Source organism: Arvicanthis niloticus, chromosome 19, assembly GCF_011762505.2.
Source record: "Arvicanthis niloticus isolate mArvNil1 chromosome 19, mArvNil1.pat.X, whole genome shotgun sequence".
NCBI lineage: Eukaryota > Metazoa > Chordata > Mammalia > Rodentia > Muridae > Arvicanthis > Arvicanthis niloticus.
The window spans coordinates 44,165,782-44,184,452 of NC_047676.1; the positions used below are offsets into that span (position 1 = coordinate 44,165,782).

The 18,671-nt window shown below is 40.5% G+C and overlaps 1 protein-coding gene across 1 annotated transcript in view; it reads right to left on the minus strand.

The window, feature by feature from the left end:
* The window catches only part of LOC117723877 (3',5'-cyclic-AMP phosphodiesterase 4D), a 644,601-nt gene that overhangs the window by 167,254 nt on the left and 458,676 nt on the right, over positions 1-18,671 (minus strand). Inside the window, 1 exon segment of the mRNA XM_076916219.1 lies at positions 3,540-3,576. Within this exon segment, the coding sequence (XP_076772334.1) occupies positions 3,540-3,576 (37 nt within the window).

Sequence of the window (18,671 nt, forward strand, 5' to 3'; positions counted from 1 at the left end):
ACTTAATTTGTGTTCTAAGATGTGAACAGCAAACATGTTAATAAAATATTTAAATACAATGGTCGCATCAGCTGGCTACTCCCTATTCTAGGTAAAGATTTTAACCTCAGAAGTTTGAGATCTTTATCACAAAACACTTTTGTGTTTAACCAACAGCATTTGGCCACTGGGTAGTAGAAGTAGTAATTTAGTGTTTCATTTCTGTAGAAAAAGTTTTAAAGGTAATTCATAGTTTATAATCATTTGAAAATATTAGCCCATTCTGGGAGACAGTAATTTATGAATGAAATCTTTTCTGTAGAGAGGCTTGCTTTGTTTTGAGATGGGGCTCACTGTGTAGCCCTGGCTGGCTTAGCACTCCCTATATAGACTCTACTGGCCTCTAATTCAGAGGTTTGCCTGCCTCATTCCTGGATTGTTGGGATTAAAGGTGCTTACTACCATACCTGACCTGTATATCATATACCATTTTTAACTTTTATTATACTAGTAAGATATTAAACTGAATGGGGGGGTTAGTATGCACATTTTCTGCATTTATTTTAAATATTTCCTATCTTTTGGATATTGAAGAATTTAAACAACAACAACAACAACAACAACAAAAAAGTTGTCAAGTAAACTGTATTGTGCGCCACAATCTGGATAAAATCAACTGATTGTTCTTTTGGTGGACAGACAGACAAATAGAATGGGACAGACAGACAAATGGGTTGAGGGAGGGACACTTAAGCAGTATTTGAAGCATTGACACTATACCATTTCTTACCTTTATTTTACTATTATTATTTCTGCTTTAGATATTTACTACATACATAGTATGACACATTTCAAAATGAAAGTGAGGGACACAACCTCCCCCACCCCCCGCCCCAGGCTCGGGCTGCCTGCCTTTGGCCTGCTGACTTTCAGCCTGTATTTTTTTTTCAGCCTGTATTTTTGCATATGAAATTGTATATTCTGTTGTAGTAAACGACACTGAAGACACAAGGATGTGAGTACTAAAACACTGTTTTGGTTTGTGGCAGGACAAAGATGGTTTTCTATTTAAACGCTAACAATATCTTCCACTCTTTAAGTTATATGATCCTGGAAGAAATGTAAATACAAGTTTCCCAGATGAATCTGTCACACATGAGGTTGCCCTAGGCCTGAGTGACTAACTGACATTCTTTCTAGAAATGTCATTAAGTTCTTCTCTTCAACACTCTTGTCCTTCAGGACACTGGAGGGAAGCAAGCCATGAGGGAGGAAGAGGAGAAAAAGAGGAAATGGGTTTGCCAGAACCCCTGGGTGAAGGGTCAAGTTCCTAGATTCTTTTGTGTTCTGGGGCAGCCTTCTGCCATAGACTCAGGCCAGCACTGGAAGCTGCAGCAGGGCTCTACAGAGCCTAGAATTCTCTGGCCTCTTTAAAGCTTATTATCAAAGGGTTTCTACAGTTTCTTCCAGATGGTTTAGGCTTAAAAATTAAAGTCATTGTTTTCTCTTCGGACACCTCCAGTAAGTGTGTAATTGCTTAAGGCAACAAACAAACAAACAAACAAACAAACAAAAGAATGATAAAAAATTCTAAATCTTAACAATGAACAGTGCTAACACTACAGGAAAATATTGTTCATGAACTAGGCCACAGCATGGGAATATCCATGCACACAATTCTCAGGTTCTTCCAGGGTGCTTTCAAACATTTCTTAGCCAATAGGATTCACTGATGTTGGCAGGAAAAAAAAATGCTGGCTTCATTAAACAGTTAAAGTGAACGGATGAAATGGTTTTTGAAATTTTTTTCCAGACCATGCACAGCATATGCCACTAGGTGTCAGTACAGCACAGGCTGTGACATACAGGGCCGGGAGGAGATGATGTGTCCTTGTGAGGTCAAAGACTCTTAGGAGTTGCTTCAGGAAATAAAACCATTAGTGGAGAATTATTTACAGCATAAAAAAGTTCCCTCTGTTGAAAATAAAACCTCTTTCCAAGTTATACTTTTATTAAAATACATGAAGTGATTGATTCTCTATGTCAGAAAGTGCTGGGAGATTCATGACTTGGCCTAAGAATGGAGCTATGGACAAGGTTGCCAGCTGTAATTCATCCTTATGACCCACAAGTTGTGCTTCGGCTGTTGATTTGTTTGTTTGTTTTATAAAAGTGGGATGAAAAGCAAATGAAAGAAGACAATGAACTTTCCCCATTGCCCCATGTAGTCAACGAACTTGGCCAGAAGACCACTGCTCTGAGGTGGAACAGGAAGGGATACACATGAGCTTATAAATATATTGTTGACGACCTATCCCTAGTAAAATGCTAATTCTCTGTCGTATTAATAATGGCCACTGTATTTCCCCCCCTGAAATTATCTAGGTGTGATAGTGTGTTTGGCACAAGCAAGATAACACAGTTGTTCCTGTTTTCAGAGCAACCATATCTCATGCATCTAAAGGGGACATGGATGTTAATGTCTAGGGTTTAAATGCTGTCACCAGGAACAAGGTTACCAGGTTTAGGTTTTAGAAGGCAGTCGAAACCAGTGGGGCCATGGAAAATGAGCAGCTGACTGCAGAGCCGGCTCCCCAGCATGATTTTAACTTGTTTTGCTTCACCAGCTCTAAGGACGCTGGCTAAAGTGTTGCTGTGTTCAAAGGGGAAGAGATGAACAGTGCACATGAGAGAGAGTTAAAGGGACTCCTTCATGCCTAAGAAAACACACTGAAAGATTGGAGCACAGAGCAGAATCATTCTAAGATAAAATGTACAAACTAATTAAAGCTGGCCACCTTTTTTTTCCCTCCCCTGTGGACCAGGGTGCCTCAGAGCATTTTTAAAAGTTGAAACGTTCAAAACTTAAGAGTAAAAAAAGAGTTTAGATGTTAGCTAGTACCTAAATCTGGTTATGATTTGGACATTAGAATAACAGATTCTGTAGGCTCTGTTCTGGTAAGTAGACCTACCCAAGATGTACAAGGTCCCATTTCGCTCAACCAAACATTTGGTCCTTAACCATTCTGTACACAACCCAACACACTTTAGGTCATTTTATCATCTCACATCTACACCATAGAGTTGAGATATTTTTTTTTCTCTTACTCGGAAAGAACACAAGTGTGTAACATCAGCTAAATCTTTGTGCAAATAACACATGTAAAAAACGAGTAAATAAAATATCAGGTTGAACGGGATTATTGAATTTCAAACAGCCCATGTACTAATTATACTAGATGTAACTTAATCCATGATATAGTCTCCTTCGGGTGCTAATTCCAGTTTAGGGAAATAGGGGCCCACTGAGCACCCACTGTCTCCCTTAGATAACTTGTTATTTGAAGTACAGACACTCCTCGGGTCTAACAGTCTTACACAAAGCACATCTGTGGGGCTAAGGTTACAGTCCCCAGCGTTGTCTTTTAATTACTAGAATGAGCAAAACAATTTGCATCTGCACAGGTGTATATAATAAAGTCATATTGAGAATCAGAAGAAAATCCCCACATCAAATGTCTAAGTCTTTGAGGAGCCTACACACTTCGAGTTCTGCTTACCTGAGCAAATGGAGTCACAATCAAGTCATCTCCATGTCTGAAAAACAAACGAGAGGCAGTGTTAGAAGTCTCCAATAGTTCTCTGACCACTTTTGATCAACATTAAATGGTACATTCCATTGCAAGAAATTCCCATTGGGAATTACAGTAACTCCATCGTTATCTTCGGTACATGTCCTTCCCAGCCTTTGGGTTGAAAACACGTCTTCCAGTATGTTAACCATTGTCCTTTTCCCTTGGGTAAAAGAGGGTCTCCTTGGTTACCAACCAGTGTCAACGTTGCTTTTTAGGCACAAAGGATGTGCTATAAGTAGAAAAGGGTTCTCAGCTCTGGGCCTGCACCTTTCTCTAGACTTCCCATTGTAGATGTTAGCCAGGAATGCAGTGTAAAGAACCAGCTACAGAACTGGCTTCTGTGAGAGTACCCTGGGCATCTAACATTTGTAGGAGATTAGCATCAAGTGATCTCTACGGTCATGTGTAAGCCTTGGATAGGCCAGAAGTCGTACATAACATAGGAGTGCATCATCCACCTAATAAAAAACCCTACGAAACTTTTCAACTGACTTGAGTTCCAGCCACTGTACTTACAGGGGAATGTTACTGTGTGGGTGCTGTTGCTAGGGTAACGTCAGCTCCAGTAGGCTAGGGATACAAGAGCAAGGTGTCAGTGTGACATGTCTTGGAGAAGCAGGGAAATGCAAGAAGTTGTGAAGTATTCTTGGAAGAAATTGGGAAGCTAGGACCTGGGACTCTTGGTAACATTTCTCAGCCTCAGTAAGTTGAAGAAAGGCTGTCTTACATCTCAGTGGTTATTTCTTAATCTACCCAGTCACAACCTATTTTATTTATTTCAATCATTTTATTTTACTTATCTTGAAAGATAAGAGTTTACTTGGTATACCAGGCTGATGTTGAATCTGTGATGTTCCCACCTTGGGCCTGTTAGTCTGGGATTTCTAATGAGCACTGCCCCCCCCACACACTTCAGAAAAAAAAATTTTTTTAATTAAATAAATGTAGTTATTTTGCATAAACATTTTCTTGACATAACCCCCACTGAGGACAGTTCATTTGAACTATCAGCTTGTTCCTGAGCAAGTGAAAAGAATCCAAGTCCCCTAGCCGGCATTCATAAGGCTGTTTTCTTTCCTTCCTTCACTCCCTTCCACCCTCCTTTTCTTTCTATCCTTCTTTCTTTTCTTATAAACACAGCATGTAATGCTGACAGGGCTGGAACTTGCTATGTAGCTCAGGCTAGCCTTGAACTCACAGAGACCTACCTGCTTCTGTCTACTGGATGCTGGGATAAAAGCCATACCTCACCAAGCCCAGATACTTGTTAATTCTTAACGTAAGAGTTCAAACCTTATGGTGCATGTCTACAATCCCTACTACTAAGGAAGCTGGGGCAGAAGAAACAAAGACTCAATGCCTGGTTGAACTACAGAGTGAGTTCAAGGACAGCCTGGGTAACTTAGCAAGACCCTACCTCCAAAACAAATGTATTTAAAGGTCTGAAATATACTTCAACAGTTTACACAAAGTCCTGTGCTCAATCTATAGTAACAAATACGTACACACACCACATACCACACACCACACGTATACATACACACACACATGCATGCATGCATACATGCACAAATAAATAAATACACACAAATTTTACTAAAATACTTTTATCAATAGAATATAAGATTAAATCATAATTGTAAGTAGTCACCATCAATATGCAGCAATAATTAATATTTGTCAAATGACTCACTGTGAAAAGAATTTCAGAGTGAGTATCTCCTAGTTAATATCTATTTTTGTTGAGGAAGGGGAGTCCCAAGAAACACACAAAATCCTATGTCTGTAATGAAATTTGAAGAGGATTCAAATTCAAGCCATTTGAATTCAGCGCTCTGCCCTAACACATATGTGATTCTCCATCTACTGTGCACTTACAGAAGCCAGAAGCACACCAGACAACAGCACTGACTCTGCAGTCTGGCTCTCAGTTTATGGAAATGTCATTAAACTGATCATCAGACATGAACACAGAGTAATAAAATAAAATTAAACAGCAAATTACAAACAACTAAACAGCATCCCAGCGCTGACTTAAAACTAGCTCAGCCTTCCTGATGACGTTCACATACTACAACCTTAAATTAAAAAACAGAGAAATTAGTAAAAAGAGCATTTATTTACTTTTTGATCTAGAAATAAAGTTCTGGGAAATAGTTAACTATTTGTATGTTATTGTATTTGTATAGTTAACTATTGTATTGTATTGTTGTATGCTTACAAACAGGGCACAAGAGTTCTGAGGATGGCATATGATAGATATTATATTGATATATATATAAGTTAACATGTATATTATAGAGTACACACACACATACACACACATATTATATAATGTGTAAAGAGAATTTCAGGCTCCTATTTTCTTGTTATAAACATTTATTTTCCTGCTAAGTTTCAAAAAGGAAAAATGACCTGGGGGATGGAATCCCATCTATCACCGGACATTCAAAAGATTAACCTATTTAGCATAGTCTACCCCACAGGGAAACTTTATGAGACACTAGGTCTGTACATATTACATATGACTTCATATAATTAAAGAATACCATGTAAGGGCTGATGATACAGCTCAATGATACAGCAGGTGTTTATTGTGGGTGGGGCCCTGGGTTCCGCCCCAGCACTCCCCTCCTTCACAATATCTATACATCCATATATTTTTATCATCTAATTTCAGAAAATGTTGTGACTTTAGAAGATACCTGGTATTCTATAATTAAACTTTACTGCTTGTTAACTGTTTAATAATTAGTAGACATCACAATTATTAGAATTCAAACAACTATATTATAAAGAAGCTGGGGCACTCGTCAGGTAAAATGTACCAAGAACCAATAGGTGCTTGAGGAGGTGCTGGATAGCACTCATCACTGGAGAAATGCACATTTAAACCAAGATAGAAGCCCTCACATCTGACTTGGCTGATTTCATTGTCATTTTCATTTTTAAGGCGAAGGATCATGTGTCTTACGTCAAAGGCTGTGCAATGGGCTCATCAAAAGGCGAACAGTGAAAGATGTCTCAAGAGAAGATCAAAACTGACAACGAAGCAGAGTTGTACACTGTTCCTGGGATTGGAGGTGGGTATGGCCTCAGAGCAAAGAGTACGGGGTTCATCTAAAATCAAAAGTACTGCCCCTAAACATCCACCATCCATTTCCAGGGAGATAGACAATAAAAAATGGAAACAGTGTGTCACAGAGCCACAATAGCCACGACACAGACTCACCTTAAGTGTCTATCAGTAGGTGGAAATATGCCTAACTCATAGAATATTACTCAGGTTTTAAAGAGAAAACCGTTTGTTGTATGAGGTATAAACCTGAGGTAGGCTATGCTTAGTGTAATAAGGCAGACAAATACTATATGTCATATGTGTGTGTACTCTAAAAAATCCTTAACTTACAGGAAGAGAGTATTGATTACAGAGGCAGGAAATGGGGTTGGGCTTTAAAAGCCTTACAGGGAATAAGTCTATGAAATTTACAGCACAGATTGTTGACTATAACAAGCAACAATGTACAGCACACTTGAAAATTGCCAACAAGGTGATTCTAGATTTCCTCATCACACAAGCAGTAACTAGATAACATGATAGATACATTAATGAACTCAATCTAATGTTTGGACTCATATTAAAACTATTACTGCATAACTTAAACAAGACAACATCTCATTTGCAGCCTAAAAAATACATTTAAGGACCAATTAAGAGCCTGATCTTTGAATCAATAAACCAAACCTTAAGACCAGGTACAGTGGCACGCATCTGCAATCCTAGTACTTGGAAAGTTGAGGCAGGGGGATCAGGAGTTCACTATACAGTGCTCAAAGCCAGCCTGGGTGACATGAGACCCAGTCTCAGAAACAATAACTAAAGCTAGGGAGATGGATCAACCAGCAAAGCCTTACAAAGCCGAGGGCTTCAATTGGATTCCTAGAATCCACATTAAAAAAAAAAAAAATCCAGGCATGGTGGTGCATTCTTGTAACCGCAGCATTGGAAAAGATGGCTCCCTGGAGCTCACTGTGGGGCCGCCCACCCTACTATATTTGGTGAGCTCCAAATAAAAGATCGATTGTCTTGAAATGAAATGTGAATGATGCCTAAGAAAAAATACCTAAGGTTGTCCTCAGGTCTCCACATGTGTGTCCTTCATGTCCACATACATGTACCTGCACACACACTAACACACATCACACACACACACACCTCAAAAATCAATAAGTAAACACATAAACGCCAAAACATAAATCCTTAGTTTTTGCTTCACATGTGCTCAGATCCTCATTAGGAATGTGCATTGAGGGCTGGAGAGACGGCTGAGCAGTTAAGAGTCCTGGCTGCTCTTGAGAGGTCCTGAGTCCAAGTCCCAGCAACCAGGTGGTAGCTCACAACCATCCCATCACATGGGATGTGATGTGTGTGAAGACAGCAACAGCATACTCATATTAAGCCAATCTTTAAAAAGGCAGTCTGCAATGATGATAAGGCATAACACTGAGGATTTATTACACAGCCTGGGCAGACCTTCTGTGGTCTAACACTGGATGTGTGTTGTAGAGATAGAAATTTTGGCTTCGTTAAGGAAAACACATGATAACGAAGAAGCTCTATGGCGGTGCAAAAGTAATCCACTCTTCATATTTACGGACAGAAGTTTCAAGCTTCAAAGGAGCTTAGGAAATGCTTGCAGACAGGAACACAAGGCACATCACACTATTTTGCTTAAGAAAGACTGATGCAGTGGAGGAAAATTTCCAGGGGTGCTGATGTCACAGTTGGCCACAGGGGGCCGCGAGTCCTAGGCTGAGTTTGATGTTCCTGACAGGAGGCAAAGGGCTGAGCACCCAGAGGGAAAGAGGCTACACACAAGTGCCCTCACTCTGTGTTCTAGGAACAGGCTCTTCTTTCACAGTGTACGTTATTTGACAGGCCTTCCCTTTATTCTTAACGTCATTGGCCCTGTTCTCTTGGGTTTTCTCCAGGATGCTCTTCTGTGTGGGAGATTTACTGCTACTGAGGGCAAACTCCTTAAAGGTCCGCCTGCGGTGGAATGGGCCTGTTGGGTTCAAAGGAAAGACTTAACCAAATAGAGAAGGCTTTTTCTAAGTCTACGATGTGCCAAAAGTGAAGGACAGACAGGATCTAATTCTTAAGACTCTGCATGAATAGGGGGAACTCTCATATTCCCATTCCAAGACAAGGAACCAGGATCTGAGAACCTAAGTTCAGAGCCAGTTACACCCTTGGCAAGTGGCAGAGATCATCAGTTTCCTGAAGTTAGCCTGGACCCTAGAGTTTTTCAGGCAGAGTGTGTTCATTGGTCCTTGTCAAAGTAGCAGTAAATACAGACTGTGGAGAAGTGTTGAAAAGTTTCATGTTCCTTTGGTTAACTCATCTTTTCCCTGAGATTATGCCTTTGTGTGTGTGTGTGTGTGTGTGTGTGTGTGTGTGTGTGTTGCATGAGAGAGAGTCTCATGTCTTTAAAAATTAAACTGACTATATATTTTAGTCAGAATGGCTTTGTTAATGCCATTTCCATGGCAAAATAAGCAGTCAGAGACCTATATTGGTCTCTCTGGTGCTCTTTTGACATTGTAATGGGTCTTAAAAATCCCAAGACGTGGAGATGTGCTGTGTAACTGCATGAACCCAGGCTTAAAAAACAAGCAAGCAAGCAAGCAAGCGAACAAACAGGCAAACAAGCAAACAAAAAACCAACCGCACTGTTTTGACCATATTGTTTCCTGGTTGCTCAAATGAATATGGACTATCATAAGCCCCTTAGAAGTAAATTCCTAGAGTCTCCAGAATAATGTTGCCCAATGAAACCATCTGCAGTCAAGGAAATATTCTGTGTGTCCGTGTGTGGTGTTGAGTATGCTAGCCACCATCCACAAGCAAACGAAATATAAGGCAAGCTAACACCATGGGCTTTGATGGTTATATTGAATTCTGAAATCCTGCAAGTGTCAAGCAGGAATGAGCCAGGTGTGCAGTCTTGCTCTTCCTGGCTGAAACACGGACTGAGGGCTGAGAAAGACTTGGTCTCCACGTCATCCTGCATTTCATTTGCCTCTTGCATTTGGGGGGGGGGTCAATTTGTTATTCTTCTGTTTCTACTTTTTAGTCTCTGCTTCAAAGGAGAGGGTTGCTACGACACCTGATGTGTGTTTAGTCCCGCCTTTACAGTATTTTGGGAGATAAAAACCTCCTTTTTGACCCAAGGTTGGGGAAAAACCCCCAAAGTTTCAAGGTGATGAAGGGAAAGCTGACACAGGGTCTGAGAGACAATTCGGTAGGGAATACAGATCAATGGAGAAGCCTTTTCACCAAACCCAAACCGACGCATTCAACACGACAGAAGTCTGCAAGCAGAGCTTAGGGTCTGTTCCTTTGACTTGGATTTTCTGAAGCAAAACTATACTTGTAATGAGGCCTTTGTTTCCTCCATATCTGTGATAGAGCATCTAAATGTTTGCTGCTCCAGGGAGCTAGGACGATTTAGTGGCACTCCCTGGTAAAGCTTATCTCCAGGAACACACCATATAACCACTGCTATAGCTGAGGCTGTCTCTCCTTATATGGCTCAGAGAATGATATGGGGAGAGACAGAGGCTAAGAATGGTTTGCAAAGGAGCCAAGGCTGACAAGCAAAATACGTATTTCAAGTGACAGATATGTAACAGAGCAGATATTCATGCTGGTGTCTCAATATCAGCTGCCTCTCTTCTTTCCTGTCTTGGATTTAAAAAAAAATAAAGACGAAAGTGTAGTTTTTCTTGTCTTGTTTTTTCATGGATCTGCGTTGCCTTCAAAATGATACCCTGAGTGGCGTAGCTGCTGTTCACACTGCTCGATAACAAACAACAGAGTAGGCCTCATTCGAGCATATCAGCCAGATTTACATTCCTTCCCTCAGAGTGTGCTGAGAAGCACACGCCAGAGGGCTCCTAGAAAAACCAACTCCTCTCCTTCCCCCAGCTTGCCACCATCTATCTCTTCCTAACCACCCGCCACCAAAACATAATGTTCAGAAAGTTTCCATTTTGTGATGCACTGGAACAGGGTTCTCATCTCTGTCCACTTCAACACCTAGAAGGGACGAGTAGGGATCGGAGATCAAAGTGAGAGCCACCAGCTTGAGGTCCATAGCTTGTTCAAACCATATGTTCTTTGCAAGTTGAAGGGGACAGGAAGAGCCCATTGTTTTGGCTCTGACTCTTCTCTGTAGGGCCCTGTAACATGGAAGCACCATCCAGACTAATGGGTTGGTGTTGTGAGCCGACTTGTAGCAGAAAGCGGCTATCATCCTTGCAGCCATCTCGAGCCATATACCCTGACATGAGACTTGGATTACAATAACCTACAACAGCTGAGCACACTCTGATAAATATCTTGTTCATCCCACATATCTTGTTTTGCTGTTTAGTGCCCCCTGCTGCAAGGCGAATGTGGTACCCATGCGCCTACAAGGCACGTGACAAAGTGTATAAATACCCCGTCTTCCCTTCGAGAGAGACAATAAGAGAGACAATAAATGAAAGAGACTTGACTACATGCCCTGTCTTGTCTCTATTCTTCGTGTCTCTTGCTAGGCCCTGACCCACTGACCGGAGCAGCAGAGTGGGCCGCGACATTTTGGCCCCAAAGCGTGAGGCAGAACAGTCTGCAACACAGTGGCCGCCAATCCGGGCAGTACGGGTCTCGACAGGTTGGCTTTCCCCCTTGAAAATGGTGTCTTCATTTTCCAGTCTTTAGTTAGCCAGTAATTCACATATTGCTCTCATAGATCCTGGTCCTTTAAGAGCATGTTGATAAACGAGCCAGCTGTTCCTTAACCAAGACAATCCTAGCTGGCTTTCTAGCAGGAATCTGATGGCTTATAGGAGTGTCAGATAATAATTTTTATTATTAAACAGCTTTTACTCCACATTTTAAAAAGTAGGTATTATATTTCATAAACAGTGAGGTGGTAATATTATTATTCAATCAAGTGTTTAATTTTTTTTCAAAGACTTGCTTAATGCCCAGTATCATGGAGCTTTTATTTTGTTTTCACTTACAAAAATAATTCATTACCACACTGTTTCCTTTACATTTTTGTAATCTAGGAAATCTTAGGTGACTGTTTTTCCTCAGTTATTTTTTCACCATTACAGGTTTGAAGGAAAATAGTGTTATGAAGACCAAGAAAAGAGAGTTGGCTCAGTGGATATGATCACTTTCTGTGCAAAACTGAGGGTCTGGATTTGGATGCCAGCACCCACATTTAAATAAAGCTGGGTACAGCTAATTGCCTGCCTATAAACCCAGCACTGTGGGAAATAGGGGACAAGGGATCATTAGGGTTGCTCGTCAACAGTCTAATGTCTGATGCAGGGAAAGACACTAAGGGCATAATACGGAGAGTGATGGAACAGAACCAGATGCTGCCTGGTCTCTGCCCATGCACATAGGACCTGTGCATATATGTGCACATACATTACACTGACACACATGCTCACACATTCATACAAATCTATAAAATAAAGACAGTTGTGATCTGGATTGGGCGGTGCATGGCTGTAATCCCAGCACTGGGGAGGCTGAGGCAGGATGATGGTTATGAATTAAAGGCCAGCCTGGGTTACACGGATCAATCAATCAATAGATAAGAAAAAAGAAAGAAAGAAAAAAACTTGTATGTTAAACATTTAGACAAATTCTCCTGAGGATGGGATAGAAATGAATAGAAATAAGACATTCGTAAGATAATTTGTCCAAATTCACTTTTCTCTCTGATTTAAGACAAATACTTCTTATATCTTCTAAGATTTTTGGAAATGTCTTCAGGTTGGCAATGGAAACTGGGATAGTAGTATACACACCTCAAACAGTTTGTTAATTTGAAAACTTGCAGCACAATGCAATAAAACCAGCCATCATGACATCTCTCTGTGTTAATGCCTACTTCTTGACTTTTATTCTGACCACGTTAAAGGCAATTAAAACATTGGGTTTTGTAATTAAGTTAAAAACATAACATATATATTAGCTAATGTATTAAATTGCTTAATTTGGAGACTAAAAGGTCAAGCTTAGTTTGCATTTTGCCATTAATAGAACTATTGTGAGTCTGTAATAAAATAGTTCAGTTATTGAATGAAGTAGAAAAAAAAAGACTTACAAGATAGAAAGAAATAAAAGAGGAAAAAGCTAGACTGTAACCAGTGTCCTTTGCATCCTTGACCACTGGGCTTCTTGAAAACATAAACATCTGTGTTAATCTGCACTAACATTGTATAGTAACAATAATACCAGTGGCCAGCTACAGAAGCAGAAGAATAGGCCACCTAGACCGTCACCATGACTGGGTGACTTTGGATGATAATAAAGGATCTGGGAATCCTAGTGTCCTCACAGAATCAGGAACAAGGCACATTGTCTATTCCTGATCTTGTTACAAAGACAATGGAGCTGAACCTGTTGTCTCTGCTCCCCTCCCCCATTTGCTTCTCACATGCTTGGTCTTGCTTCAATCTTCAGGAAAGAAACAAAATAAATACATTTACCTAGAGCTTTTCAAACTTAGTTCACACTGCTTCTGATGTCTCACTTTTATTTACAAGACTCCCCTTTGCCCGAAGAAATCACCTGTAGTTCCAATTACTAAGTAGTTAGGTCCAAACAATTTCCTGCTGCAAAAATAGATTGGCGAATGCCAATGGATAGTTTCCCATCCTATGGGGACTTTTATTTAGCAACTGCATTTTATTCATCAACCACTGAAAACCTGGTTTTGTAAATACATGAGGACTCGAAGGACTTCTGTGATTTAAAGATGAAAGCAGAGAAAATATAAAGTTATTAGTGTTACAAGTGACTGACAAATATTTTGTTTTCTTTGAGGAGTTAAAGCATTCCTCCCACCTGTGTGGTCTTCCTCTGGGCATCCCTGCCCCTGGTCCCAATAATCTCACATCCTCAGCTGGAAGAGGTCTGGAATCCGGGAAGGGTGGTTAGGCTTTGATAACTTTCTACTTAAGTTGATGGAAGATGGCTTCCAGTTGGCAAATCAGATGGCTTTAAAATATGTATGAGTATATGTGATACTAATCAGGTGTCAAGTTCACTATATCTGGAATCAACTAAAAACCCAAGCAGCTCAGCTCAGCACATGTGAGGGATTTTCTTGATCAAATCATTTGAAGTGGAATGAAACACTATAAATCTGGAGCACCTGTGAAGGGTTTTTGGTTTGGGTTTTTGTTGTTGTTGTTGTTGTTTTTACATTCTTGTTGGAGAATCTACCCTGCTGCTGAGACACTCATTCATTTCATGCACTGGGATTAGGAACTATTATCTCTTCTGGATTCTAGCATAGACTTCTGCAGACTAGCAGCTCTCTAGGACTTCCCAGGGACAATGGCTTCAGATTGGAACTCCTGGGGCATCCAGTTCCCTGAATTGAACAACTACCAGATTCTTGGCTTTTCCACTGTGAGACAGCCATGGCTGAACTACCCAGACCACAGCCTGTAAGCCCCTCTCATACAGTTCATATAGACTTTCCTTGTATCTGTTCTGTTCCTTTAGAAAAGCCCGATTGTACAGTGTATTAAAATCTAAAATTTATCCCCGAGAGGTTACACAATTTTCTGTAGTTCACGGGGGAGTAGAATCTTTTCAGTGAACCAAGTCTGCTTTTATTTTGATTTTTTTTTTTCTGAGACATTTCAGAAAGAGTCCAAGGAAGAATTACTTAACTCAGAGTAAAAACTTGAGTAGATAGATACGTACTCTCCTGCCTTCCTTAAGCCCAGCACTGGGTAACTGTGAAGGAAGGTGTGGCAGTCTGAAAATAAAAGGGGGTGGGGGGGGTGTAAGGAGATATGTCCACTAGCAAGAAAGTTCCCAAGAACACGTGTTAACCATCTGAAAGGGGCCCAGCCAATAAGCCAAGTGTGTCCAAGGCTTTTTGCTGTAAAATGAATCCACCCACATCACTGTGCCTTCAACCCCTACTGCGTATTCTATGTGTAGGAGTATAGTATGTAAACATGAGTGAAGAGCTGTCTGAGTCAGCTCTGGATTCTGTGACGTCACGGGCTATTCAGCGGAGGATAGGAACAGAGGTCCAGTTACCCAGGCGAATTGAGTTTAACCTAATTGGTTTGAGAGGTAGCTTAAATTCAACGGCTTGGGGGGTTTTTATGATTCAAGGGTCCTTGTCTCACGTGGTGGTTAATCTTGTTATCAAGTTTGATGAGATTTAGAATCCCTTAGGAGACTTATTTTCTGCGCGTGTCTGTGAGGACGGTTCCAGAGGGGTTTGCTCAGGTGGGAAGACCCATCCTCAGTGTGGGTTGTACCCCCGCTGTAGCCTCAAGTCCTGGACTGAATAGCCATGAGAAAGTGGGTGGAGCAGCAACACTCACGTGATCTCTCCTCTGTGGCAGTGGATAAAATCCGATGGGCTCCCCACATTCTTGCCACTACTGCTGGTGACACTCTACTGCCAAGCTGACCTTGCCATGGTGAACTGCACACTTGAAACCATGAGTCAGACTAAGTTCTCCATTGCTTAAACTGCTTTGCGGGGCAGGGAAGGGCAGTATTTTGCCATAGCATTGACAAAAGTAACAAGTACACCTCTGTTATTGCTCATTGTCCCGTTAATCTTTGCAATCATATCTCCTCGTGATTTCAAATGCACTGTCTCCTTATTATTCCATTTTCATGTTCATTCATGCCACAGCAGGGCCAGCCATCATTTCTTTGGCTGCGTCTATGGTTATATAAATGTTTTACTATTAAGTATGGTTCACATCTGCTTTTCCTGTGTTTACATCTTTCCTATACTCATGCTAACACAGAGTATCTTATTTTTCATGTATGTGTATGTGTACACTCGGGTTTCAGTGGGCACATGTATGGGGAGGTATGTGCACAGGTGCACATGTGTATTGAGGCCAGAAGGTGACTCAGGGCGTTTTCTCCAATTACGTCTTCACCTTAATTTGAAGCCATAGACTCTGTCCCTTGGTGAACATGGAGCTCACTGATGCTCTAGAATGGCTTACAGGCATATACTGCTGCCACACCCACCTTTTACAAAGTTGCTGGGATCCAAACAAAGATGCTTATGGTCACATGACAAGGATCTTAGCAATTAAGCCACCATTGTGACATTTGTGTTTAATGAGCACAGAAGAAGTTTCTGGAAACATCTATCTTCTATCAGTGAACATTTGTAGATCCTGAACTTTTTAATACTATAGAAATGCACACATTTTTTTCTGAGTCAGCTGCATGGCTGCTTTATTGTTTTATGCGCTGCAAAGTTTGTTACAGTTTATTTTTCACCAAATTTTTATAGTGCTTCATAGGCATTCCAATAGTCAAACGAGTTTTGTCTATCGCTCTCAAATATTGTCCACAATGGTATCATCAAACTGATGTTCTTTACAGGTGATCAAAACTTTTATTGTATTTTGAAAAGATGAATATTTTTGGACTTTGGGTCTCATATTCACAATAGCATATTAATATCTCCATTTAAAGAACTGGAGGATGAAAGGAGACAGCAGATACAAAAATACTCAGAAAAGTGAAGTGCAATATGCACACATGATGTATGTAGTGACCATCACTGCTGGCTTTTTCCTTTGTGTACCTCTGCTGCTTATTAATACTTACTTATGGATGATAAGACAGTGGCATAGTGCCAGGAAGTGATGATTTCTTTCTTCTCATTACCTAATTAATTACACAATTATACCCAAACTTACAGAGAATTTGGTTTTCCTAAAACATTTCATTCAAACAAAAGAGTTACAAACTCCTGACACTGAGGGGTCCTATCTGTTGAGATGCTAGGTAAGAGCGACATATACAGAATCATCCAGTGAGCAAAGCAGATTTTAGTAAGATCATTCTCTGTAAAGCCCAGATGTATAGTATGAGCTATGAACACTGAACATTGCTGGGAACTAGTTAAAGGAGCCTGAGGTTTACATACATGGCCACATAAGCCATCGAATAAAGGGAGAGCATAGTTATATATGTGTGGAAGATAAATGCTGTACTAAATTAAACATGAGGTGATAATTACTTTGTTTATCTTGTTTCTCAGCAAGTGCGAAAGGAATGCCTCATTTCTTCTGGGAAAATACGCAGAGGAACTCAGAAAGCTGAGCATGTCAAGGCATTATTTTTCAACAATATACAGAGTTGCATCATGGTCTGATTCAATTTGTCATTCCTACATGAGTCCTCCCAACAGATAAAGGAACTCTTGAATTGGTACAGGGTAAAATGAGGTCATTCTTGTATAGGGCTTTGGAAATAAAGGCTTTTTTAGAATGTGAAATACCACCAGCTTTTCATAAAATGGAGGTTCATATTTGGTCTTTCCTAACTTGAAGAGAGGATAGGGGAAGCACAGCCTATGCATTAGCATGACAAAATTGTTTTTCTAGAGTTTTAGAGAGCAGAGCATTTAACCATTAAGATACTTCTCCACTGCAAGTTCTCTGATCTTTCTTTGTAATATTTTTTAATTGCTCAACACTTTCTTTCATTCATATAAAAAATTCTAGTTGTTTTCATTCCCAATCCCCCCTCTCCTACTTCCTTCTCAACATGGCTTCCTCTCACTTCTATGTCTATTTTTATGTGGTCCACAGAGTTTAATTAGCATGTCTTGCCTGTTAATTGACCACAGTCTCTTAGGAATAGTTGGAGTCTCATGGGCCCTTTTCCCCATCCATGGTGAAATTCTGGCAGGCCCAACTTATATAGGTCTTCTGTAGACAATCACAGCTGCAGAGAGTCCATGATTGCAATGGCCATACCATGTCATGTCTAGATGTCTTAAAAGACATCTCTCTGTCCTCTGGCTTTTACATTCTTTCTGTTCCTCTTCCTCAATGTTTGGTGGTCCTTGGGAGAGGTGCTTTGTCTGTTTTGTTGTTTCACTTATAATGAAGTTGGACTAGTCAGATTTTTTTTTTTTGACTGATAATGGGGATTCTTAGACTGAGGGCTCCTCTATCAATCCCTCTAGTGTGTTGTTCTCTTGCTTGATCAGCTTACTGACCTTCCCCACTGTATGAGTCTCACATAGACTATGCTACATAGGCACTCTACCACAGGGACTACATCTCCAGCCCTATTCATACTTTTCCCTTTGAAGTAGGGTCTCACCCTGCTGCCCAAGATGGTCCTGAACTCCTTCACCAACTGAGACAGTCCTTGAATTCAGCATCGTCTTGTCTCAACCTCTGAGTAGCTGAACATTTAGGAGTCCAGCCTTGGGTATGCAGTGGCTTTGTCCTCTCACCTCGTCCTCAACTACCTACCCCACTCTCACTGGTGACAATGGCTAAGCCTCCTGTTTGATGGAAAAGCAGACATCATTAGCCACTAATTCTCTAAACCCTTTTCTCCTTCATCTCCATCTTTATATTTCTTCTTTTACTTGTTTCTCCTTTGTCTTCTCTAAAGAATACAATCCAGGGGCTAAAGGGATGGCTCAGTGGTTAAGAGCATTGACTGCTTTTCTAGAGGTCCTGAGTTCAATTCCCAGCAACCACATGGTGGCTCATAACCATCTATACTGGGATCTGATGCCCTCGTCTGGTGTGTCGGAAGAGAGCAACAGTGTACTCATACATAAAATAGATAGATAGATAGATAGATAGATAGATAGGTAGATAGATAGATATTTAAAAAAAGAATATAATCTCAACCTCTATCATTTTTCCAGAAACTGTTTCTTGAGCACATTTGTGTCAGTAACTATACATTTATCTGTAATCTTTACTTTCCATGATTTTTAGTTTCTAGCTTCTGGGCCTTCACTCAGCTCAAGTGTTATTAATTTTTCTTTCCTCTTAAATTAAACCTAGTCAGGTTTAATTCTCTCACTCCCCTTTCTCATTGATTTTCTAAAAGTATGCATTCACTGCCTCAGAGAACCACTTTTAATTCACTTTCCAACGTATTGGGCTTCTAACTCTGCTTGACTAAGGTGTTTTGCTCAAATGGCATCTAAACACCTAGTA